The sequence below is a fragment of the Pantherophis guttatus genome, chromosome 2 (genome assembly GCF_059756535.1).
Source record: "Pantherophis guttatus breed Tessera chromosome 2, ASM5975653v1, whole genome shotgun sequence".
NCBI lineage: Eukaryota > Metazoa > Chordata > Lepidosauria > Squamata > Colubridae > Pantherophis > Pantherophis guttatus.
In genome coordinates, this window is record NC_142064.1 from 270,396,714 (window position 1) to 270,422,329 (window position 25,616).

The window sequence follows — 25,616 nt, forward strand, 5'->3', positions numbered from 1 at the left end:
ATAGAGATGGCTTTAGGTTTTGTAGTTCCGTTTCAAAATGGTCTACTGTAAAATCAATATAGAGTAAATCACTACAATTTGTTATGGTGCAACTATAACCACCCTGAGTCCGAAAGGGGAAGGGCGGTATAGAAGTTTGAATAATAAATAATAAAAAACTAGGAAGTGAGGAACAGCGGCCATTGCTGTCAACAAAGACTGAACTGAAGAACGTATTGAAAAAGTTGGCCTTAACAGCATCATTGTTACATTTAGACCTTTTTAAGGATTGGATTGTTTTCGAGTCTTTAAGTTTTGCATTAACAAAATTATAGACGGCTTGGGTGGACTTCGAGTTTAACACCGCTTCCTTCTGTCTGCAATAGTGGTTGGTACATTCGACCTTTTCTGGTGGCATAAGGCTTTGTAGCGGCTTTTAAAGTTAGGTACGTAGCCAGTTTTGTCTTCTCACCAAAGAGATTTTTTCTTGGATTTCAACTTACTTATTGCTATGGGTAATTTGCTCTTTTTAGTTTTAGAAGTCATTTTTGGTACATAAAGATTAAAGACTCTATGGATTTAAGAGTAAAAAAGAGATTATAGTTGGCTTTTTTAAAGTTATAATTTGAAGTACTGTCATTATATCCCTGTTTGCAAGGACACAAATTGAGACAAAAATATATCATGCTGTGATCACTGTTGGAAAATGGTTAACTTATAAACTATACATTGAATTTAAGTATTACAGAAGATGAGATCTAAGCAATTGTTGAGCCTAGGGTTGTCCGTTACCAACTGCTCCAGCCCCAGAGTCGTAACAGCATTGTAAATGGTTCCATGTACAGGTTCAGTTGTACATTTGTTTAGGATCTGATTAATAAGACGTAAATTAAGACCACCAAGAAAGACAAGGGGTTGCAGGCAGGAAGCTGCCCACATTAGTAGTGCAGTTAACATTTGTATGACCGTGATTATAATCAGAGGCTCTATAACAAAGCAAAAAAGAAACTCTAGTATTTAGAGAGAGGTCGGTCGTATTCTTCATGTTCCTGTTCTAACAACTCTCAGTTTGTCTCCTATAGGTAGGCCTCTTCTTATGACCACAAAACCTCTGTTGTTAAGTGAAATACTTGTTAAGTGAGTTTTCCATAATTTCGTTGCCAGAAAGAAATTGTGAATCTGGCTTCTCCCTTAACTTTGCTTGTAAAAAGGTCGTAAAAGGGGATCAGGTGACCCTGGAGCACTGCGACCATCAGAAATGTGAATCAGTGGTCAAGGAACTGAATTTTGATCACGTGACCATGGGGATGCTGAGAAATGGTCATAAGTGACTTTTTTCAGTGCCACTGTAACGTCGAAAGGTCACTAAATGAACTATTTTTTGAGTCGACTACCTGTATTGACAAATTGATGGGGAAAAGCAATTCAAAGAAATGAGACAAAAAGTGTAAGACATCAGGATATTACATTTTATCCATTTATTGTGGTCAACTCTTTCTTTTCCATCAATGTTTCTTGTGCCAAGACCCACAAAGTTGTTTTTGGGCACTGCCTATGTTTCTATTGTCGAAGCTGAACCATTAAAAAAAGCCATACCCTTCCTGTGTTAAAATCCTCTTATTTCTCAGCAACACCAACTCTTTCATCCAAAGCTATCCTAATCATCCTCTTTCTCCTTGGTCTTGAACAGTTTCAAATTAAATTCTTGGTTTTTCTCCCGCCATAGAAACTTAGATATATCTTCCTGTCATTGATTATGCGATGCACCCATTGTCCGGATAGATATTGTTTAAAACAGAAACATCAGTCTAGTAATATAGTCACTTTTAATTATTCTTTATATAATTCTTTATAGAAGTCCACTGCAATTGTATTTTTTTCCATCTTAACAGATCCTTTTCAATTTGATTCCATCCCTTATCACAATTATTTTGACACTGAATTTGTATTCTTTGTAACAATATCCAAATACTTTTATATCATTTATATCATTTCTTCTAATCCATCTTTTCTCATCAATTCTATCTTGTCTTTCATTTTCCTGTTTTGGTCAACTTCTTTGTCTATTAGCTATTGAATTGAAAACCAGTTAATGCACTAAAATCTGTTAACGTTTCCATTAATATTTTGATTTCTTCCAAAAGACTTTTAAAATTACCAGAAAACCATCAGCAAAGTTCTTCTTACCTCACATATTCTATCTGTTGTGCTCTAGGATAAATATTCTCTGATTCTATTTATTTCCTGGATTTGTTAATCATTCTCAACTAAAAAGAGACTTTTGGTGGCTTGCAAGGTTTTAGCAGAAACTTTAGCTTTCCCCCTTTTTTGTCAGCACTCCTTTCTTCTGCTTTTCATTCATTTCCCTTCTTCTTTTTAAATTTTTGAATCATAGGGCTGGAAGGGAGCTACTACAGATTAACAGAGCTGTAGTCTTCTAGTCCTACTTTCCCTGCCCAAGGCAGGAGTCCTTATACGGTTCCAGACAATTTCACAGGCTCTCCCACGATCTAAGAGTTTCTATTCCCCTACCCCCTTTATGAACTCTTTAAATGACTTCTAAGGGTTGAACATTTATGAAAAACTGTTCTCCCATCAGGGCCTATTAGGGCATTTTCCATGTTATTTTTCTGATGTCTTCTTTTGAGCAAAACATTACCACACTCTATGCATCTCTATGGCTTCACTCGAGTATGGATTTTTTGATGCTTTCCAAGGTGTTGTTTTTGGGAAAAACCTTTCCCACACTCCACACACAGGTATGGCTTCTCCCCTGTGTGGATTCTCTGATGAACTCGAAGCAATGTTGCCGTGAGAAAGCTTTTCCCACATTCCCCACATTTATAGGGCCTCTCTCCTGTGTGCCCCTTCTGATGTCTCCGAAGTTCAGCAGACTCCACAAATGTTTTCTCACATTCTGGGCACTGATAGGGTCTGTCTCCAGTGTGAAGTTTCTGATGTCGAATTAGGTGTTGCTTATAGACAAAACATCTCCCACATTCTGGGCATTGATAGGGTCTTTCTCCAGTGTGAAGTCTCTGATGTTGAATTAGGTGTGCCTTTCTAGCAAAACATCTCCCACATTCTGGGCACATTTCATTTTTCTGCACAGGCTTGAAAGGCTTCTCTCCTTTGTGAATCCTCTCATGTTTTCTAAGATAATATTTGCAACGGAAAGTTTTCTCACACTCCGGACATTTATATTGTTTCTCTAAGTGGCTTCTCTGATGCATCACAAGTGAATCTTTCCGGGAGAAAGATTTCTCACACACTGAGCATTTATGGCATTTCTCACCCGTATGAGTTTGGCAGTGAATTCTAAGGGATGATGAATGAGCAAATGCTTTCCCACATTCTAAACATTTGAACTTTTTTTCCCCTCTGTGAACATTCTCATGATTTCTGAGGCTTTGTATTGTACGGAAAAATGTTCCACACTCGATGCACATATAGGGCTTCACCCCTGTATGGATACTCTGATGTCGAAAAAGAGCTTCCTTAAAAGAAAAACATTTATCACAATCCTTACATTTATATAGTTTTTCTCCCGTGTGCGTCCTTTGGTGGCTCCGAAGTTTAGAAGAACTGACAAATCTTTTCTCACATTCTGGGCATTGATGAGGTCTATCCCCAGTGTGAATTCTCTGATGTTGAATTAGCTTTGACTTTTCACCAAAACGTCTCCCACATTCTGGGCATTGATAGGGTCTGTCCCCACTGTGAATTTTCTGATGTTGAATTAGGTGAGACTTTTCACCAAAAGATTTTCCACATTCTGGGCATTGATAGGGTCTTTCTCCAGTATGAATTCTCTGATGTCGAATTAGGTTTGACTTGTAGCCAAAAGATCTCCCACATTCTGGGCACTGATAGAGTCCTTCCCCAGTGTGAATTCCCTGATGTCGAATTAGGGGTGACTTACATTTATGTCGTTTTTTTCCCTTGTGTGTCCTTTGGTGTCTCCGAAGTTCAGAAGAATCCACAAATCTTTTCTCACATTCTGGGCATTGATAAGGTCTCTCCCCAGTGTGAAGTTTCTGATGTCGAATTAGGGTTGACTTTTCACCAAAACATCTCCCACATTCTGGACACTCATGGGGTCTTTCCCCAGTGTGAATTCTCTGATGTTTCAGCAGGCATGATTTGCTGGAAAAAGATTTCCCACATTCTAGACACATTTTGCTTTCCTCCTTTATGTGTGTTTTATTGTGTTTGCAAAGAGATGAGCTCCGAGTGAAACATTTTCCACACTCTAAGCATTTATAAGGACTCTGCCTTGTGTGACTTTTCTCATGTTTTCTGAATAATTGTTTATAACGGAAAGATTTCCCACACTCCAGACATTGATAAGGTTTCCCTCTGGTGTGTATTTGCTGATGTTTAAGTAGCTGTGAGTTTTGGGGAAAGCAGAGCCCACATTGCACACACTTGCAGGGCTTCTCTTCAGTCGGGCTGTTCTGAGGCCTAGAAAGACGCCGTCTCTCAGAAAATCTTCCCCAGCGCTTCCAGGATTCCTGAGATCTCTTTCCCTGGTGGATTCGCTGATGGGCTCCAAGGTCCGAGCCTTTAGCAAAACGTTCCCCGCACTCTCCGCATTTGTAAGGCTTCAGTCCGGGATGGCTCCGGAGATGTTTGCCAAAGCTCCACAATCCAGGAAAGGAGTTCCCACAAAGGAAACACAGGTGGGATCCATTCCCCTTATGCAGCGTCCGGTGGATCAAAAGGAGGGAGCGGTAAGTAAAGTATTTCATGCACTCGGAGCATCTGGAGAGTTTCTCCTGATTCCTCTGAGGGGACCTTTGGACAAAGTGTTCCCCCCTCTGCATAGTTTCCAGGGGCTGCTCACTTCCAGGGCTTTCCATCATGGGAAACTCGAACAAGCAGAACTTTGGCCAAAAGGCTGGAAGATGGTCAGGAGGATGGGCTCCAGCATGAATCCAAAAACTGAGAAGATGAAACCTCTGGTCCCGGTGAGTGACCCAGATTGGGTCCTGCAAGCAGAACTTTGTCCAAAGGGTTTCTTGGTGGCACCTGCAGGATGAAGATAAAAGAAGTGAAGGATATATCTCCAAATAGCCAAAATAATAGCTGGAAGATTATATTCCCTCCCCCAGAATCAAAGCAATGCTGGGATCCCCCCTGTGGAGCTGGCCTCCCATTCCCTTTTCTTAGCATGATGGCTGACAGACTCCCTGTTGCCCCCCATTTGTCTGCCTGAACTGGGGATGATCCCTGCCTTTTCCTTTTTGCCCTGTGTTCGGGACGGTGATGCTACATGAAGTGAGACAAACTGCAAAGAGCCCCCATAGGATTTATATGTGCCAGGTAGATCTACTTGTGTACAGAGTACAACTCATGTAGATATTTAAGGACACTGTTCTTTGGGCCAGCACAGATTGAATATGTCTCCCTCCAAGATTGGCTTCCTATTGTTGTTTTATAGTTTAGGGAGGATGCAAATACATTGATTGGGGCCAGCAATGCCGTTTGAACACAATAGGGAACAAACAGGTTCCATTTAAAAAAATTGACCCTATATATGAACCTAAAGAGGAAGACCGATGGAAGAGCAGCCTTCAATAGTTTCTAAAAAAGAGGCCAAACAGAGCAGATAGTCAATCTAGGCAGGTATGTTATTTCCCTGAAGCAAAAATCAAAGATGCAGCAGAAATTCTTCTCCTGCACATGGAGACCAAAGACACAACAATGAATCTGAAAAGAGCGGATGTGGTTCCCATTCTCAAGAAAGGAAGAAAAAAAAAAAGAGACCATGGAAACTACTAAAGATCCTGGAAAAGATAATAAAAACACAGATCTGCTAACATCTAGAAACAAAGTTATAATTAAAAGCCATTATGGGTTTGTTAAAAAGAGATCATGCCAAAGCAATCTTATTTTGTTCTTTGACAAAAATGGTTAGTCTAAGGTAGAGAAAAGAAGGATTGGGGGTGACATGATTGCTATTCCAGTATTTGAGAGGCTGCCAAAAAAGAAGAGGAGGCCAACCTATTCTCCAAAGCACCTGACAAGAAACAATCCATGGAAAGAAATCAAGGAGAGAAGCAACCTGGAACTAAGGAGAAACTTCCTAAGAATGAGGACAATTAATCAGTGTAATAACTGGCCTTCCGAAGTTGTGGCTGCTCCAACACTGGAGGCTTTAAAGAAACGAATGGACAGCAACCCGTCTGAAATGGTATAGGACAGTTGTCGACAACCCCTGGCTCCGGCTCTTTCGTCCCTCCGCTGTGGCTCCCAGTTGGGTGATCCCACCACTGGCTGGCCCCACCCCTTACCTTCCCCTCCCAGTCCCCCCACAGGAGTCTTTGAGGGTGAACGCTGAGAGGCACAAATGGGCCAGGGTACCCCTCCTTGCTAAGGAGCCCCGCTGAGCCCGCTTGCAAACTCCGCTGAGGGCGGCTCCAAATGTTCGGTTCTTGCGTTCCTCCCAGCCATCGCTGCCTGCTCTGCTCTCACCAGCTAGAGGTGGGGCTCTGTGTTGCTGCCTTCCAGATGGAGAGCCACGTTTGTTGGCTTGCTGGCCGCCTCCAAGGAGGGAGCTGCCCTCAGGCCACCAGGGCCCCCACCATGCGGGGAGAGAAGGAAAGGGGATTATTTCCCCAGCAGGATCCATGTTAGAGTTGCCTTATTTTGCATGGATCTTCAATGCTTGGCTTTACCTGCCACAGCCCAAGTAGTTGGATTGACAGATGAGACAGTGAGAGAGGGAAAGGGAGAGATACCCATTCTCTACAAAAAACACCAAGAGCCACAAAAGCTGGGTATGCATGGCTGGGGTGATGGGCTGTTTTCTAAAATAAAGCAAGGTCAAGATGGCCTGCAGCCAATAAAAACGTGCATTAGATAACTCCCGAGGCTTTCATTAGCCAAGGCTTCGGAACTGGTCCCTTCCTGCCCTATTCTGATGCATAAAACCCACCAACGAGGGGCTGCCACATCACAGCCTCCTTCAGAGCAAAACTAGGCAAATAATGGATTTTTTTTCCTACTCAGCTTTGTAGAAAGAAAAGTAAACAATTGAAATACTGAAATAAAAGCAAAGATCATCAATTCTTCTCCATTTAGATGACAGGGAAAGAAAGTGGATCTTTTCTCCCTTGGGAGGAAATGAGCTCAATTCAAGCCATTTAACCCTTCCCCCCCCCAATAAAGAAAACCCTCCACCCCCGATTGAAGGGAGGAGGCGGCTATTTCCTGCACTGACCCCATAATCCCCCCTGAGACCCTGGAAAGAGAAGCCCCGCCCTTTGCCCTCCGTGGGGCGGGGCTTCCTCTCCCCCCCCCCCTTTGCCCAGAGGCTCCCCGTCCAGCCCCGCCTCCACCCGGGACCCTCCTGGCACCCCTGGCTCAGCGGGCACTCAGCGGGGCGACCTTCCTCCGGGCAGCCCCAGGGAGAGCGGGAGCCCCACCTGCCCGGAGCGGGGCCGAGGAGCAGCCTTGCCGGACAGCCAAGAATTCGCCCAAAACGCCGCAAGTGGGGAAACCACAGAGAGGGAGGAAGAATGACAGGAGGGTCCTAGAGAGGCCCCACGGAGGCTTCTCCCCGCCTTTTCCGGCCCCTCTTCAACTCTGGGAGGTGAGAAGACGCTCTAGCCCATCCTTCCTCTCTTCCCCCGTAATCGGCTGCAGTTTCGGGGTCCGGCAAGCGCCGCTTCCCCCTCGGAGGGAGCAGGAGGAGCCGCTTCTTTCCCAGCCGGGCGGAGTCCAGAGAGGCTTCTTCCAGGATTGTTTGGGGAGGGGGGGGACTTGGACGCGGGGGAGGCGACAATTTCCCCCTTTTGTGCCCTTCGGGGCGTCAGGAAACACCGTCCCATAAGCTTTGCTTTCATGGTGGTTTGCTGACTGTGGGTAACTGGTCGGTTTGTATAACTTTCCAAGCCCCGAATGAGCAAACCTTCAGAAGGAGAGTTGGGAGGGAGCTCTGAGGTCATCTAGCCCAACCCCCTGCCTTAGCAAGTGATCCTACTACCCCATCCCAGACAAGGGACTTCTTCTGAAAACCCTCCACTGATGGAGCACCCACAACTTTTGGAGGGAAGCCGTTGCCCTGGTTAATGGTTCTCTCAGGAAATTCTCCTTAGTTCTGGGCTGGATAATCCCCTCGTTTATTTTCCAGCCATTGCTGCTTGTTCTGCCTTCAGGTGCTTTGGAACATAGGTTGTCCCGCTCTTTTTTTTTTTAAAAAAAACTTTTTTTATTTTAAACATAGTTAAAAAGACATACATAGACATACAACATATACAAGAATCTTAATTTCTTTTTCAGGTACATAACAGTGATCCATTTCTTCCGATATATAAATATTTACAGCTATTATAATGTTAACTTATTCAGCCTTTTTCTCCTATTATATTTCATTTCTACTAACATGTTAATTGATCTATCTCATTTTTCTCTTTCCCTTCTTCATTCCTTTAATTTATTTCCTTCTTTTTCAGCCATTCATACCAATTATTCCACACTTTATAGTATTTGGTTTCCTCTTTCCCCTGAATTTCTTTGGTTAGTTTATCCAGTTTTGCGCATTCCAGAATCTTTTTAATCATATCCTTATCTGGTGGTAATTCTTTTTTCTTCCAGTATTGCGCGTATATAATAAATGCTGCTGTCAATATAAGTAGTATGAGATAACTGTGTTTCTTTAGTATAATTTTCTATGGATATCCCTAATAGAAACTGTTCAGGTTTTCCCTCTATTGAATTCTGGATTATTTTTTCGATCCAATTTTTAATTTTCTTCCAAAAAAATTTCGCCACCGGGCATGTCCACCATTGGTGATAAAATGTTCCATAACTAATCTTACATTTCCAGCATTTCGCAGAATTGCTGGGAAACATTTTCGCTATTGTCACTGGTGGTGGATGCCAACAATTTCATCTGGTTTTCCTTGTATGCAGTTGAGATTGTTAATTTCATATTTGTTTTCCACATCTTCTCCCACTTCTCCAACTCTATCAAATAATTAAAATTTTGGGCTCATTTGATCATTGTTTCTTTCACCGTTTCCTCTTCTGGTTTATACCGCAATAGAAATTTACATATTTTACTAATTAATTTTTGTTCATTTAACGGAATTTTATCAAGGTCGCTTAGTTCTACTCTAATTTCATCCGTTTTCTTCTCAATATGTTTTGATCTTATTTGTAGGTATGACCACCATTGTATTTCTCTACCTAGCTAATTTCGAAAGGTCACTAAATGAACTGTTTTTTGAGTTGACTACCTGTATTGACAAATTGATGGGGAGAAGCAATTCAAAGAAATGAGACAAAAAGTGTAAGACATCAGGATATTACATTTTATCCATTTATTGTGGTCAACTCTTTCTTTTCCATCAATGTTTCTTGTGCCAAGACCCACAAAGTCGTTTTTGGGCACTGCCTATGTTTCTATTGTCGAAGCTGAACCATTAAAAAAAGCCATACCCTTCCTGTGTTAAAATCCTCTTATTTCTCAGCAACACCCACTCTTTCATCCAAAGCGATCCTAATCATCCTCTTTCTCTTTGGTCTTGAACAGTTTTAATTTAATTTAATTTAATTTAATTAATTAAATTTATATGCCGCCCCTCTCCAAAGACTCAGGGCGGCTCACAATACATTTAAAAAATCATTATAAAAATTAAATTCTTAAATTGAATTAAACTCTTGGTTTTTCTCCTGTCATATACACTTAGATGTATCTTCCTGTCATTGATTATGTGGTGCACCCATTGTCCGGATAGGTATTGTTTACACAGTCCTGTAATACAGTCATTTTTATTTATATAACTTCTATAATCAATGACAATTGTATGTTTTTCCATCTTACTAGATCCTTTTCAATTTGATTCCATCCCTTATCAGAATTATTTTGACATTGAATTTGTATTTTTTGTAACTATATCCAAATGTCTTACTTTTGTATCATTTCTCCTAAATCACTTTTCCTCATCAATTCTATTTTGTCTTCCATTTTCCTTTTTTGGAAACTGAATGTGATTTTTCTGATGTCTCGCTTTTGAGCAAAACATTACCACACTCTATGTCAGCGGTTCTCAACCTGGGGGTCGCGACCCCTTTGGGGGTCGAACGGCCATTTCACAGGGGTCGCCAAAGCCCTCTCTCGCCCCCCCCATGCCTTCACTCACCCTCACCCTCTGCCTCTGTTGGATCGCTGTTCGCTTACCCCGCCCACTCCCAATCTATTGCTGCCTCCGGAGTCCCAGCTGATGGCTAGAGGGAAAAAAACTTTAAATTCTTTCAGTGGGGCTTCAAAGGGCCACCCTACAGCTGATCAGTGTTAAAAGAAAACAAATGAATAGATTGATGCCTGCAAAAATAGAAAAAACAGCCCCTTTCAGCTTTAGCATAGGTCAATTACCATAAGTTGATTTGATCAGCCTCCGGACTCTCAGCTGATTTGCTCTCAGCTGTTTTGGGGAGGGCTCTGTTGCTAGCTAGCTGCAAAGAGGTAAATTCCTGGAGCAGATTTTTTTTCCCCTAGCTATGCTGAAAAAGCGAAATTGAAAGTAAAGCAGGGTGTTTGCTGCAACATGACAAAATGAGGCAGAGAGAGATTTCTTTTTCTTTTTTCACACCAAAAAAGGTAGGTGCAAAACTGCAAACAATGGGAAATTTAGGGCAAAAGAGGAGGTTCAAGATTTTAAAACACAAAAGGAAAAAAAGCTCTATTTAACTAGGGAATTGTAATAATTGAGATACTATTAATTGTATATTGTGTTGAAAGCAGAAATGGTTAAGTTGTGGTTTGGAGGAATATATGGGGGAAATTATTTGGTTTATTATTATTGGTAAATATAATTAATTGATTTGTAAGAAATTGGATTGCATGGAAATAATTGGAATATTCATGTTCATATTGATTAATATACAAAATAGTTATATAACTAATTGATTTATATTAAAATGTTGAATATGTATTAAACAACTGTATTACATAATTAACCAATGTGAGGATGGATATAAAAATAGTTGACAATGCAAAGGGGTATAATATAGAATAGAAGGGAAAAATTGAATTTGATTAAGATTAGACATGAGGATGAAGGATAATATTGGGTTTTTTTTAAAAATAGATGAGGAATAAATATGGTAAAAAGGAAATATATAAATTGTAAACTTAATTGAAATGACTAAACACTGTGTTGGAAGAACCTTCTGGGTTCTGCTCCAAGTGGGGAAAAAGACACTGGAAACATGGAGACTGCTTGGAAAGATGGTTTAATGGTGGACAGGATCACGTGGCTTGATGGGGCCCATTGTGTTAGTTTCGGTTGCTATTGTGTTGCAAATGTCCTTTGACAAAGGATTGACTTTCTGCCTCTGGCCCATTAACAAAGGGTGGGGGGCAGGAAGGTGGGAGCTGCTTTGTCTGTAAAATTTGCTTCTCCATTTCTCATCCAGGGAAATATAATATTCTGCCTTTTTAATATTTCCCAAAATATATTCTGCCTTTTTAATCTTTCCCAAAATATTTCATTCTTCTAGGAAAGGGGTGGGTGCTAACCTCCTACAACTGTTTAAATTTGTGAACCGGCCAAATACTCTGTTCAAAGAAAATACGTTGTATGTTTGTATGTGTGTTTCTAATTATTGCTATTTATTCATATTTGTTCTCTTTTATTCTTTAAAGTTTAACAATTCATTCTTTATCTTAATATCTTTATATTTGTTTGGGGTTGTCTTTCTTCCCTTTCATCTTTTTTATTGTACAGCAATCTTTCTCCTCAAACCTACCATCTGTCTTTTCTTTCCTTCTTACTTTCTCTTTCTCCCCCTCCTCTTCTCCTCCCTACTTCTTCCTTTCTCCTTCTCCTCCTCTCTTCCTCCCTCTCTTACCCTCATTCCTACTCTAATTTCCCTTCCCTTCCTTCATCCCTCTCTATTGCTGTATCCTTTTATGCATATGGACTACTCAGAGGGCTGAAAAAGTTATTTTTGACTGGTCCTCGCACTTTTGACCAGTCCTCGAATTTACGACTGTCCTCACATTTTACGTAATTTGCCCTATCTTATCACCATGTTGAAGAGAAGCAGTTGTGAAATGAGTGACATGGTTGTTAAGAATGCTGCACGGGCATAAATGTGAGGATGGTCATAAGTGTGAGGACCAGTCAAAAGTCCGAGGACCTGTCAGAAATGACTTTTTTCAGCCCTCTGAGTAGTCCCTATACACATAGCCATGGCCACCCGGTCACATGACCAGCTAGCCACGCCCACCCAGTCACATGACTTCCAAGCCACATCCACAAAACAAGCCACGCCCACAGAACCGGTAGTAAAAAAATTTAGAACCCACCCCTGGTTGGGGGTCACCACAACATGAGGAACTGTATTAAAGGGTTGTGGCATTAGGAAGGTTGAGAACCACTGCTCTATGTATCTCTATGGCTTCACTCGCATATGGACCTTTTCATGCTTTCCAAGGTGTTGTTTTCGGGAAAAACCTTTCCCACACTCCACACACAGGTATGGCTTCTCCCTTGTATGGCTTCTCCAATGAACCTGAAGCAGTGTTGCTGAGAGAAAACTTTTTCCACATTCCTCACATCTATAGGGCCTCTCTGTGTGCCCCTTCTGATGTCTCCGAAGTCTATAAGAATCCACAAATCGTTTCTCACATTCTGGGCATTGATAAGGTCTGTCTCCACTGTGAAGTTTCTGATGTCGAATCAGGTGTGACTTGTAGCCAAAACATCTCCCACATTCTGGGCATTGATGGGGTCTTTCTCCAGTGTGTAGTCTCTGATGTTGAATTAGGTATGATTTTCTGGCAAAACATCTCCCACATTCTGGGCACTTTTCATTTTTCTGCACACACTTGAAAGGCTTCTCTCCTTTGTGAATCCTCTCATGTTTTCTAAGATAATATTTGCAATGAAAAGATTTCTCACACTCCAGACATTTATATTTCTTCTCTAAGTGGATTCCCTGATGCATCACAAGTGAATCTTTCCAGGTAAAAGATTTCTCACACTCCAGACATTTATATTGCTTCTCTAAGTGGATTCTCTGATGAATCACAAGTGTATCTTTCCGGGTAAAAGATTTCTCACACACTGAGCATTTATGGCGTTTCTCACCCGTATGAGTTTGCCAGTGATTTCTAAGGGATGATGAATGAGCAAATGCTTTCCCGCAGTCTAAACATTTGAACTTTTTTTCCCCTCTGTGAACATTCTCATGATTTCTGAGGCTTTGTATTGTACGGAAAAATGTTCCGCACTCAATGCACATATAGGGCTTCACCCCTGTATGGATACTCTGATGTTCAAAAAGACGAGACTTTTTAGAAAAACATTTATCACAATCCTTACATTTATATAGTTTTTCTCCTATGTGCAGCCTTTGGTGTCTCCGAAGTTTAGCAGAGTCCACAAATCTTTTCTCACATTTTGGGCACTCATAGGGGCTTCCTCGGGTGTGAAGTTTCATATGTCGAATTTGTTGTGTCCTTCGGGAAAAACTTTTTCCACATTCTGGGCACTGATAGGGTCTTTCTCCGGTGTGAAGTCTCTGATGTTGAATTAGGGTTGACTTTCTGCCAAAACCTCTCCCACATTCTGGGCATTGATAGGGTCTTTCTCCGGTGTGAACTCTCTCATGTCGAATTAGACATGAGTTGTAGTCAAAACATCTCCCACATTCTGGGCACTGATAGGATCCTTTCCCAGTGTGAATTCTCTGATGTTTCAGCAGGTTTGATTTGCTGGAAAAACACTTCCCATATTCTATGCATGTTTTGCTCTCCTCCTTTGTGTGTGTTTTATTATGTTTGCAAAGAGATGTGCTCCGAGTGAAACATTTTCCACACTCTAAGCATTTATAAGGAATCTGCTGTTTGTGAATTTTCTCATGTTTTCTAAACAATTGTTTATAATGGAAAGATTTCCCACACTCCAGACATTGATAAGGTTTCCCTCTGGTGTGGATTTGCTGATGTTTAAGCAGCTGTGAGGTTTGAGAAAAGCACAGCCCACATTGCACACACTTGCAGGGCTTCTCTTCAGTCGGGCTATTCTGAGGCCAAGAAAGACGCCGTCTGTCAGGAAATCTTCCCCAGCACTTCCAGGATTCCTGAGATCTCTTTCCCTGGTGGATTCGCTGATGGGCTCCAAGGTCCGAGCCTTTAGCAAAACGTTCCCCACACTCTCCGCATTTGTAAGGCTTCAGTCCAGGGTGGCTCCGGAGATGTTTGGCAAAGCTCCAGAGTCCAGGAAAGGAGTTCCCACATAGAAAACACAGGTGGGATCCAGTCCCCGTGTGCAGTTTCTGGTGGATCAAAAGGAGGGACCGGTGAGCAAAGGATTTTCCACACTCGGAGCATTTTGAATGTCTCCGCTGATTTATCTGAGGGGACATTTGCCCACATTGTTCTCCCCTCTGCATATTTTCCAGGGGCTGCTCGTTTCCAGGGCTTTCCATCAAAGGAAACTCTAACAAGAACTTTGGCCAAAAAGTTGGAAGATGGGCAGGAGGATGGGCTCCAGCACGAGTCCAAAAGCTCAGAAGACGAAACTTCTGGTCCCGGTGACTGACCCAGATTGGATCCTGCAAGCAGAACTTCCTCCAAAGGTTTTCCTGCAGGATGAAGATAAAAGAAGTGAAGGAGAGAGAAAGATTTATTTTCTTCACCTCTCCAAATAGCCCAAACAGTAGCTGGAAGACCCCCTATATTTGTGGTCGTGAATCTATGGCACGCTTGTCAGAGGGGACGCACAGAGCCCTCTCTGTGGGCATATGCGCCGTCGCCCCAGCCGAGCTCCATCCTGTTTCTCCGTCGCGTTTCCCACCGTTATTTGCAGGGAAACAAAAATTTGTGGGACTATAAAAAATTCACTCTTATCAATTCCAACTTCTCGCGAAAGAAAAAGATCTCACAAAGTTGGAATTGATTGAGTAAATTTTTTTTTCACTCACATGCTGCACAATGGGGGAGACGGGGTTCCCTCCTCCTGAAGTCCATTACGACGTGGAGCCACAATGCAATCCTGGGTCATCTCAGCTTGTTCTGTCCTCCCGGATGTCAGTTGCTTTTCCTGCAGAGCTGCCTGTGTTGGGATGCCCCGCCTCCCCGCCAGCCAGCTGAACTTCGGAACGCTGCTCTTGGGCTCGTCGGTCTCCAGATGCCAGATTCCCATCACCCAGCACCAAGTCAGGAGTTCCTTCCCCCTGCCTGGGGGGGGGGGATAGAAACAGATGGAGGCAGAGAGAAAGAGAGAGAGGGAGAGAAAGGAGGGAGAGAAAGAGAGAAAAACAGACCGAGAGAGGGAAAGAAAGGGACGGAAAGAGAGAAAAAGAGAGGGAGGTAAACACAGAGAGAGAGAGAGAGGGAGGGAAGGAGAAATGATATTACAAAAGGTTTTCTTTTTTATTGTTGCTAAATGTAATCTTTCAAAAATAGAAAAAAAATGAAGGGCGATGAAAGTGCATTTATCACATAGTTCTAAACTGAACTATGCCTTGTTTATCATTTATTTTAAGTAGTAAAACCTCAGTACTCAGGTTAAATTGCCGTGTTGGCACTTTGCGATAAATAAGTGGGTTTTAGGTTGCAGTTTGTGCACTCGGTCTCTAAAAAGTTTGCCATCACGGCCCTATATGTACCCAGGAACGGCCCCCAATGCCTTTATTCCCTCCCCACAGAATCAAAGCAATGCTCGGATCCTCCCTGCAGAGCTGGCCTCCCATTCCCTTTTCTTAGCATGACGAGAGGGATGGCTGAGTCCCTGTTGCTCCCCATTTGCTTACCTAAATTGGGGGTGATCCCTGCCTTTTCCTTGGGAGTGGGGGGGTGCGTTGATGCTACATGATGTGAGACAAACTGCAAGGACCCTCCATAGGATTTGTATGTGCCAGGTAGATCTAATTCTGTACAGAGTACAACCTATGTAGGTATTCATGGACACTTATTTTTTAGGCTAGCACAGATTGAATACGTCTTCCTCCTGGAATGGTCTCCTATGGTTCCTTTATAGTTTAGAGAGGATGCAAGTACATTGCTCGGGGCCAGTAATGCAGTTTGAACACAATGAACCTAAAGAGGAAGAGGGATGGAAGCCTGTCACTTTTAGAAGAAAACAACATCCGAGAGCAAACATTGCTGTCATGTTCTCTGCATGGCTGGGGTGATGGGCTGTTTTCTACAATAAAGCAAGGTCATGCGCACACTTGAAAGTAAACCAGGAAGCCAGTAATTGGGCAGTTTGTCTGGCAATATGCAGTTGTAAAGCTTGTAACAATTCTGGGTGGTTAGAAGGCTGAGAAAAGTAACAAGGAGTTAGGCAACTTGCAGACCTCAGCTCAAAGACAGGAGTAGAGATGGCCTGCAGCCAATAAAAATGTGCCTTAGATAACTCCCGAGGCTTCCATTAGCCAAGGCTTAGGAATAGGGATAACTGGAGACCAATTGAACAAATTGTGGAATTATCACTAAAATGTCTATTATTAGATGATGTTTCTTATTATTCCGTCTTCTCCTTTAGTGAAAATGTAGAAAGCTTTCTTAATCCTTTGTTCTTGGCTCTTGGCATTTTGGCTAGGAGCCCCTTTCCTTGGAGTAGGTCAATAAAAAGCAATCAAAACCCGCACCTCATGTCTGGCGTCTTCATTGGCCTCTGCACCAGGCTCAGACCCAAACTGGGGGGCAAAAAGGGGGTCATGTGACAGCTGGGTGGGAGTGAGTGCCCTCAAGTTGGCCATGCCCACCCAGATTTTGTGGCTTTCGGTGTTTTCCTTTCTGTGGGAAATGGGTGCAAATGGCTCTTTGAGTGTTTAAGGTTGCAGACCCCTGGTATAGGGTCTCCTGCTTGAGCAGGGGGCTGGACTAGAAGACCTCCAAGGTCCCTTCCCGCACTATTCTGATGGACAAAACCCACCAACCAGGGGCTGACACTTCACAGCCTCCTTCAGAGCAAAACTGGGAAAATGATGAGGTTTTTTTTCAGCTTCTTCCCAGCTTTGTAGAAACAAAAGTAAACAATTGAAATACTAAGATAAAAGCAAAGAACATCAATTCTTCTCCATTTAGGTGACAGGGAAAGAAAGTGGATCTTTTCTCCCTTGGGAGGAAATGAGCTCAATTCAAGCAATAAAGAAAACCCTCCACCCCCGATTGAAGGGAGGCGGCGGCTGTTTCCTGCATGGACCCCATAATCCCCCCTGAGACCCTGGAAAGAGAAGCCCCGCCCTTTGCCCTCCGTGGGGCGGGGCTTCCTCTCTCCCCCCCCCTTTGCCCAGAGGCTCCCCGTCCAGCCCCGCCTCCACCCGGGACCCTCCTGGCACCCCTGGCTCAGCGGGCACTCAGCGGGGCGACCTTCCTCCGGGCAGCCCCAGGGAGAGCGGGAGCCCCACCTGCCCGGAGCGGGGCCGAGGAGCAGCCTTGCCGGACAGCCAAGAATTCGCCCAGCCGCAAGTGGGGAAACCACAGAGAGGGGAGGAAGAACAACAGGACGTTCCTAGAGAGGCCCCACGGAGGCTTCTCCCCGCCTTTTCCGGTCCCCGTTTTCTCCCTGGGAGGCGTGAGACGCTCTAGCCAGTCTTTCTTCTCCCAGGAGCTGCTACAGTTTTGGGGTCTGGCAAGCGCCGCTTCCCCCTCGGAGGGAGCAGGAGGAGCCGCTTCTTTCCCAGCCGGCCGGAGTCCAGAGAGGCTTCTTCCCGGATTGTTTGGGGAGGGGGGAGGACTTGGACGCGGGGGAGGCTACAATTTCCCCCTTTTGTGCCCTTCGGGGCGTCAGGAAACACCGTCCCATAAGCTTTGCTTTCATGGTGGTTTGCTGACTGTGGGTAACTGGTCGGTTTGTATAACTTTCAAGCCCCGAATGAGCAAACCTTCAGAAGAAGAGTTGGGAGGGAGCTCTGAGGTCATCTAGCCCAACCCCCTGCCTTAGCAAGTGATCTTACTACCCCATCCCAGACAAGGGACTTCTTCTGAAAACCCTCCACTGATGGAGCACCCACAACTTTTGGAGGGAAGCCGTTGCACTGGTTAATGGTTCTCTCAGGAAATTCTCCTTAGTTCTGGGCTGGATAATCCCCTAGTTTATTTTCCAGCCATTGCTTCTTGTTCTGCCTTCGGGTGCTTTGGAGCATAGGTTGTCCCCCTCTTCTTTCTGACAGCTTCTCCAATATTGGAGGGCTGCCATCCTGTCACTTCCAGTCCTTCTCTTCGTTCCACGAGACATAATCAGTTCCTGCAACCTTTCCTCTTATTCACTTATTCCTCTTATCCACTCCCCTACTTACCTTTCCTGTTCTTCCCTGCACCCTTACTAGGCTCAACATCATTTTTATACCATGATACAAAATGTACAAAACCCCAAAGATGAACTTCAGCCCAATCTGGAATTGGTAAATGAGTTCATGAATGAACGGGTGGAAAAAGCTTAAACGTCTTGTCTCGCCTTTTCCCAGTTCTGGGAGGGAAAAGAGGGAGGGAGAGGCTCCCGGCTTCTCTGGATTCCGCCCGGCTGGGAAAGAAGCGGCTCGCCCAGCGACCTCCGAGGGGGAAGAAACTGCAACCCAGGGCCGGATTTTCCTATAGGCTAACTAGGCTTCAGCCTAGGGCCTCAAGATCAAGAGGGGCCTACATTCAGATTGTTAGCAAAATTAAAATTACACTTTCACTATAGGTGAAAGGGCCTCATAAGTGGAATAGCCTAGGGCCTCTTTTCATCTAAATCCGGCCCTGCTGCAACCACTCCTTGTCAGGTGGTAGGAGAGGAAGGAGGGAGCAGAGGGTCTTTCCACACTCTGCAAGGGAGGAAATCGGAGCTGGAAGGGGCGGGGCTAAGCCTCCAAGGCAAGGGGTCTCCAACCTTGGCCACTTTTAAGACTTGTGGACTTCAACTCCCAGAGCAAAGCTGGCTGAGGAACTCTGGGAGTTGAAGTCCACAAGTCTTAAAGTGGCCAAGGTCGGAGACCCCTGCTCCAAGGACCTCTCTAGGAAGCTTTTCTCGTTGTCCCCCCCCCCATGTGTCTGGGAGCTAAATTGGCGGGAATTTTGATGCTGTTTTCCCAGTTGCAGCATTTTGGGTGGCTGGGCATATTCTGGGCGTAGGGGCAGGTGGGGCTCCTGCTCTTCCTGGGGGCGCCAGGAGGGCTTCTCCCCTCCAGGAGGAAGGTAACCCTGAGTCCCCACCTCGGCCTGGAAATCACAAAGGGCCGGTTTGCAGTGCCTCTGCCAGCAACAATAGAACGCAGGGGGCCACCCCTTCAGCCCCCCATTTTTGCTGGTAGAGGGCTGTTAAAACTAAAAACAAAACAAAAGGAGAAACGTTTCCCTTTTTGCATTTGAGCATGCAAGAAGGGGCAAGAAAGGAGTAAGGGAAAGACGAAGAAAAAGAAGGGAAGATGAGAAGATTGCAAGAAAGGAAAAATAAGGAAAGCGGGGAAGGAAGAAGAAATTAGAATGAAGAGGGGAAGGAAGGAAGGAAGGTTAGTTATAATGAGAGTGAGGGAGAGTCTCAGGGAAGTTACCTGCCTTAGCGCTTGGCCACAAGGGGTGTCTTCCCGACATGAGTTGCGTGTCATGTGCATCATGGCCATGCCCACCCCCACCCCTGTGGTCCAGCACATTGCGGCCCACAATTAAATCGAGTTTGACACCCCTGGACTAGACATAACCAGTTTGTGCAATCATTCCTCTGATGTTTTCGCATCCAGTCCCCTAATCATCCTTGTTGCTTTTCCCTGCACCCTTATTAATTTCAACATCTGTTTTGTATCGTGATACAAAACATTCAAAACCACAAAGATGAAGTTTGACCCGATCTGGAAGTTTTAAAAAAGTTCATTGAATAAACTGTTTGAAAACAATTGGGCGGTTGTTACAGTTGCACTGGGAGCTGAAAGCAGATTTATATTCTGGGGTTAGAATTAGGTTGTTATTTATTTATTCATTTAATTATTTCTTTTCTCAGCCAATCCGAGCCCTTAAAAACAAGCAGATTTCAACCATCCACAACAAAACAATACAGAGCAATTAATTATTTTCAAAGTAGTAGATTAAAGCCACAACTTTTATCTTCATATTTCAAACAAATGTTTCCTTATTTTGGCTGCCTCTAGTAATCCTCTCCCTTTTGTTTTAGAATAAAGAAGTCTGAAAAATGGCATTCAAAGCTTCAAAAAGGGGTGGTAAACTGTAACTCTTTAAATCTATATATATATAAAAGCAAAAACCACTTGCGCGTTTTCTCTAGAACCATAAAGCCTACAAATTTGAAATTTGCCACTTATGTTCCTTTTGGCTTCTAGGTGCTCAGTAAGAAAGGATTTTTCGAAATGACCATCAGATCATTAGTATTTCCTATATTATTATTAACACACTGTGATGCTAAGGAGTTGTGCTCCCCCTGCCCATCTCAAAAGAAATCTATTCCAAATGCAAAACAAGCAGGAGTTTCACTTTCAGTTTTACTTTCACAGCAGCAAGCAGTTTTACTACAGAACAGCTGAGCTAAACCACACCCAGCCCCCTTCCTGTCTCCTCTTTGCTCACACAGCAAATACTGTTTGAGTTTCCAAACACCCCTCAACTCTCATACGCAGGCAGGATGCTAACCAGATGAATACCGATGGATGCTGTGGGCTGGGACATTTTAATCCCCCTCCCTCTCCGTTCCAACTGCCAGTTGCATTATAGTAACACACTCTGATGCTACGGAGTTACACATTCTACATTTAAGTTTCAGGCTGCAAGTATCAATTTATCAAGCCTGAGCACATAGTTTCGTAGCGAAGCACGGGTGTCCAGCTAGTAGTCTCATAAATTGTTTAAGAAATGAAGGGCACAGCTTATTGTCTGTTTGAAAAATAAATTCCAAAACGGCTGTTTTATCCAACAATGACATGGTTTCGACCCTGCCTCCCAGCTTCAGCTCACTAGTTATCTTGGAAGCTTGGCTTCTAAAACTGCTTGCAGGCTGTTGCTGTTATCGGAGGATCTTGAGGGATGATTCTGGGACTTTCCTTTAACCTCGGAAAGTCAAGCAGACAAAAGGAAGCCTGTCCCTTCTGTTGTTAAGTTGAAAAAATGACAGTCCAGAGAGAGGAGATTCTCTGGGCGTGTCAGCTGCAGGCCATGTCACCGGACATCTAAAAAAGAGTGTGGAAGTTTTTGAACTTTAGTATTGGAAAACAATACCGAGATTATCACAGATAGCTAAATAATTGCAAGTCCACCAGTTGCACATATGGTACTTTAGTTTCAAATTCTCAGTCTGTTGTTCAATTCCAAATCTCATTTCGCCTTTCAATCTTAATTAACTCTACATACAAAAACGATGAAGCAGTCAATCCCTCTGCATTCAGTTGACCTCTCGTCTCACCCTTCACTCTGATTTTTCTGATGTTTTGCTTTTGAACAAAACATTATCGCACTCTATACATTTCTATGGCTTCGCTCGTGTATGGATCTTCTGATGATATGTAAGGTGATGTTTTTGAGAAAAGCATTTTTCACACTCTCCACATTTGTATGGCCTTTCCCCCGTGTGGATTCTCTGATGAACCCGTAGCGGTGCTGCCGTGATAAAACATTTTTCACACTCCCCACATTTATAGGGCTTGTCTCCTGTGTGCCCCTTCTGATGTCTCCGAAGTTCAGCAGATTCCACAAATGTTTTCTCACATTCTGGGCATTGATAGGGTCTTTCTCCGGTGTGTATTTTCTGATGTCGAATTAGATTTGACTTCCTGCCAAAACATTTCCCACATTCTGGGCACTTTTCATTTTTCTGCACACACTTGTAAGCCTCCTCTCCTGCGTGAACCTTCTTGTGGTTTGTAAGATGTCTCTGGCAACGAAAAGATTCCCCACACTCCGAGCATTTATAGGGTTTCTCTCCTGTATGTATTCGGCAGTGATTTCTAAGGGCAAATGAAGAAACAAATTCTTTCCCACAGTCTAAACATTTGAATTTTTTTTCTCCTCTGTGAACATTCTCATGACTTCTGAGGATGAATATTGTACGAAAAAATGTTCCACACTGGATGCACTGATAGGGCTTCTCCCCTGTGTGTATACTCTGATGTCGAAAAAGACTTCCCTTAAAAAAAAAACATTTCTCACAATCCTTACATTTATAGAGTTTTCCTCCTGCGTGTGTGCTTTGGTGTTTCCGAAGTGCGGATAAACTCGCATATTGTCTCTCACATTCTGGACATTGATAGGGTCTTTCTCCAGTGTGAATTCTCTGATGTTGCAGCACCCAGAATTTGCTGGAAAAACATTTCCTACATTCTGGGCATGTTTTGCTTTCCTCCTTTCTGTGTGTTTTCTTATGTTGGCAAAGAGTTGAGCTCTGAGTGAAACATTTTCCACACTCAAAGCATTTATAAGGACTCTGTCTTGTGTGAATTTTCTCATGTTTTCTAAACAATTGTTTATAATGGAAAGATTTCCCACACTCCAGACATTGATAAGGTTTCTCTCTGGTGTGGATTTGCTGATGTTTAAGCAGCTGTGAGGTTTGAGAAAAGCACAGCCCACATTGCACACACTTGCAGGGCTTCTCTTCAGCCTGGCTGTTCTGAGGCCTAGAAAGACGCCGTCTCTCAGGAAATCTTCCCCAGCACTTCCAAGATTCCTGAGATCTCTTTCTCTGATGGATTCGCTGATGGGCTCCAAGGTCCAAGCCTTTAACAAAACGCTCCCCACACTCTCCGCATTTGTAAGGCCTCAGTCCAGGGTGGCTCCGGAGATGTTTGGCAAAGCTCCACATTGCAGGAAAGGAGTTTCCACATAGAAAACACAGGTGGGATCCATTCCCCGTGTGCAGCTTCCGGTGGATCAAAAGGAGGGACCAGTGAGCAAAGGATTTCCCACACTTGGAGCATTTTGAGTGTCTCTCCTGATTCCTCTGAAGGGACCTTTGGCCAAAGTGTTCCCTTCTCTGCATTGTTTCCAGGGGCTGCTCACTTTAAGAGTTTTCTATCTGAGGAAACTCAAACAAGCAGAACTTTGGCCAAAAAGTTGGAGGATGGGCTCCAACACAAGTCCGAAAGCTGAGAAGAAAAAACCTCCGGTCCCGGTGACTGAGCCAGATTGGATCCTGCAAGCAGAACTTCCTCCAAAGGTTTTCCTGGTGGCACCTGCAGGATGAAGATAAAAGAAGTGAAGGAGAGAGGATGATTTATTTTCTTCGGCTGTCCAAATAGCCTAAATAATAGCTGGAAGACCCCCTATATCAGTCCACCCATCTTCAAGCTTCCAAGGTTGAGAAACACTGCCCTATATGAATTCTGATGTGAAATAAACTTCAAAGAGATCCTCCTATAGGATTTGTATGTGCCTGGTAGATCTAACTGTGTACAGAGTACAACCTATATAGGTATTCATGGACACTGTTCTTTGGGCCACCAGAGACTGTAATATGGGCTCCTCCAAGGATGGCTTCCTACTGTTGCTTTATAGTTTAAGTAAAAAAATTCCTAACAGAGGGGACAATACTTTTTTTTTTTAACCTCATCGTTTATATGGGTTGGCAAAATTATTGAATTAACACATTTTTTCCTCCACTGTCATATTCAATCCTTTTCAGTCCATTTGAGGCCACTGCGGCTGTCCTGCTCAAGGCCACTGACCATCCTGAATCTCCTCCTCTTCCTCTCTTCCCTCAGCTCCTTCTTTCTCCCTTCTCTCAGTTACAGTTCCTTCTTCCTTTCCTTTTCCCTCCTAATTGGCTTGCTCTACTACTTGCCAGCTTCCTTTGTTAACAAAGAGCTTCTTTAAAAAAATGAACCTCAAAGAAGAAATCCAATACACCCACGCTGAACACAAGAAGGAAGAAACAGCTTCCATTAAAAAAACGGACCTTATATATGAATATAAAGAGGAAGACCGATGGACACCTGTCAGTTTTAGAAGAAAACATCCAAGAATAAACCCCCTTCTGTGTATCCAATCCACTCCAATGAAGCCTTTCTGGAACTGAACAATTACTTTCATGGTCTCCCCTGGAGGGAACTATGCACCCACAAAAGAGCAGTCTTCAATCGTTTCTTAAAAAGAGGCAAAATCAAGCATTTCTGTGTGGGGAAGAAAATATCCCAGTCTTCCCTAGGGAAAATAATGGCGAGTATCAGTGATAGGCGATTCAATTCTTAGGGGAAGAGAAACTATAGTCCGCAGAGCAGATAACCAAGCTAGGCAGGTATGTTATCTCCCTGAAGCAAAAATCAAAGATGTAACTGAGAGCCTTACTAAAATAATCAAAAGCCCATAGAGGGTTCCTGCCAAGGGATGAATGGTACCTCACAAGTACTGGAAAGAATATATTCGGAAAACGACGGGCTCATCTTATCAAAAGGGCTTTAATCTAAAATAGGGGAGGAAATGGGGGGGGCAATCTTCACGACCTTTGGAACCTAATTCTAAGCAAAAGCCACTAGATAAAAACATAATGAGATAAGTCACCTGTCCGAAATGGTATCGGATCTCCTGCTTGAGTTGGACTAGAAGACCTTCCAGGTCCCTTGGCACATCACAGCCTCCTTCAGAGCAAAACGAGGAAAATACCGGTAATGGTTTTTGTTTCAGATTCTACTCAGCTTTGCAGAAAGAAAAGTAAATCAAGAGCCTTGATAGTACGGTGGTCTAATGCACCCTGTTATTAACACAGCTGCCTGCAATTACTGCAGGGTTCGAATCTCACCAAGGCTCAAGGTTGACTCAGCCTTCCATCCTTTATAAGGTAGGTAAATTGAGGACCCAGTTTGTGGGGGCAATAAGCTGATTTTGTATAAATATACAAAAGGATGAAGGCTATTGCTTAGCGCATTGTAAGCCGCCCTGAGTCTCCGGAGAAGGGCGGCATATAAATCAAATTTAAAAAAAATAAATGATTGAAATACTAAAACAAAAGCAAAGAATTCTTAGTCATTTTTCTCCATTTAGGTGACAGGGAAAGAAAGTGGATCTTTTCCCCGTTGGGAGGAAATGAGCTCAATTCAAGCAATAAAGAAAACCCTCCACCCCCGATTGAAGGGAGGAGGCGGCTGTTTCCTGCACTGACCCCATAATCCCCCCTGAGACCCTGGAAAGAGAAGCCCCGCCCTTTGCCCTCCGTGGGGCGGGGCTTCCTCTCCCCCCGCCCCCTTTGCCCAGAGGCTCCCCGTCCAGCCCCGCCTCCACCCGGGACCCTCCTGGCACCCCTGGCTCAGCGGGCACTCAGCGGGGCGACCTTCCTCCGGGCAGCCCCAGGGAGAGCGGGAGCCCCACCTGCCCGGAGCGGGGCCGAGGAGCAGCCTTGCCGGACAGCCAAGAATTCGCCCAAAACACCGCAAGTGGGAAAAAAGAACAAAAGTCCCCGAAATTCAGCCGTACGGAGGGGAGGTGGGGGGGAGAACGAGAGGAGCTTCCTAGAGAGGCCACTAGAAACCTTTCCCCGCCTTTTCCGGCTCCGCTTTCCTCCCTGGGAAGAGTAGGGGGAGACGCTCTAGCCCCTCCTTCCTCGGGAGCGGCTGTAGTTTCCCCCTCGGAGGCCGTTGGGCGAGTCGCCTCTTTCCTGGCCGGGCGGAGTCCAGAGGAGGGAGGGGCCTTTTCCTCTCTCCCTCCCCCTCCCCCCCCAGGATTGGGAAGGGGCGACCGGGGATCCCTGCTTCCCCCAAAG

At 44.1% G+C, this 25,616-nt stretch overlaps 3 protein-coding genes across 9 annotated transcripts in view; all 3 read right to left on the minus strand.

Moving 5' to 3' along the window:
* Positions 1 to 2,330: 2,330 nt before the first annotated feature.
* Positions 2,331 to 25,616, minus strand: part of LOC117659867 (uncharacterized) — a 72,029-nt gene continuing 48,743 nt past the window's right edge. For 2 of the 4 annotated variants that reach the window (XM_060691226.2, XM_087884220.1), the window contains exon 2: positions 2,331 to 5,010. In XM_060691226.2, coding sequence (XP_060547209.2) covers positions 2,655 to 5,010 — 2,356 coding nt within the window. In that variant the 3' untranslated portion in view covers positions 2,331 to 2,654. Of the gene's footprint in view, positions 5,011 to 7,409; positions 10,769 to 17,355; positions 17,442 to 25,616 lie in introns of those variants that run through there. The other 2 variants (XM_087884219.1, XM_060691225.2) reach the window with 2 other exon arrangements.
* LOC117674789 (uncharacterized) lies at positions 11,208 to 14,427 on the minus strand. The gene has a single exon (XM_087884254.1). The coding sequence runs from the start codon at positions 14,425 to 14,427 to the stop codon at positions 12,388 to 12,390; it is 2,040 nt and encodes a 679-aa protein (XP_087740380.1). The 3' UTR covers positions 11,208 to 12,387.
* Positions 19,873 to 25,616, minus strand: part of LOC148115872 (uncharacterized) — a 54,334-nt gene continuing 48,590 nt past the window's right edge. The window contains exons 1-3 of one of the 4 annotated variants that reach the window (XM_087884368.1): positions 25,226 to 25,553; positions 24,422 to 24,498; positions 19,873 to 23,097 (exon numbers count right to left, since the gene is read on the minus strand). In XM_087884368.1, coding sequence (XP_087740494.1) covers positions 21,396 to 22,904 — 1,509 coding nt within the window. In that variant the 5' untranslated portion in view covers positions 22,905 to 23,097; positions 24,422 to 24,498; positions 25,226 to 25,553 and the 3' untranslated portion in view covers positions 19,873 to 21,395. Of the gene's footprint in view, positions 23,098 to 24,421; positions 25,554 to 25,616 lie in introns of those variants that run through there. The other 3 variants (XM_087884369.1, XM_087884370.1, XM_087884367.1) reach the window with 3 other exon arrangements.

Coding starts and splice junctions, on each gene's coding strand:
- LOC117674789 (XM_087884254.1), bottom strand. CDS start 14,427: ATGGAAAGCCCTGGAAACGAGCAGCCCCTGGAAAATATGCAGAGGGGA.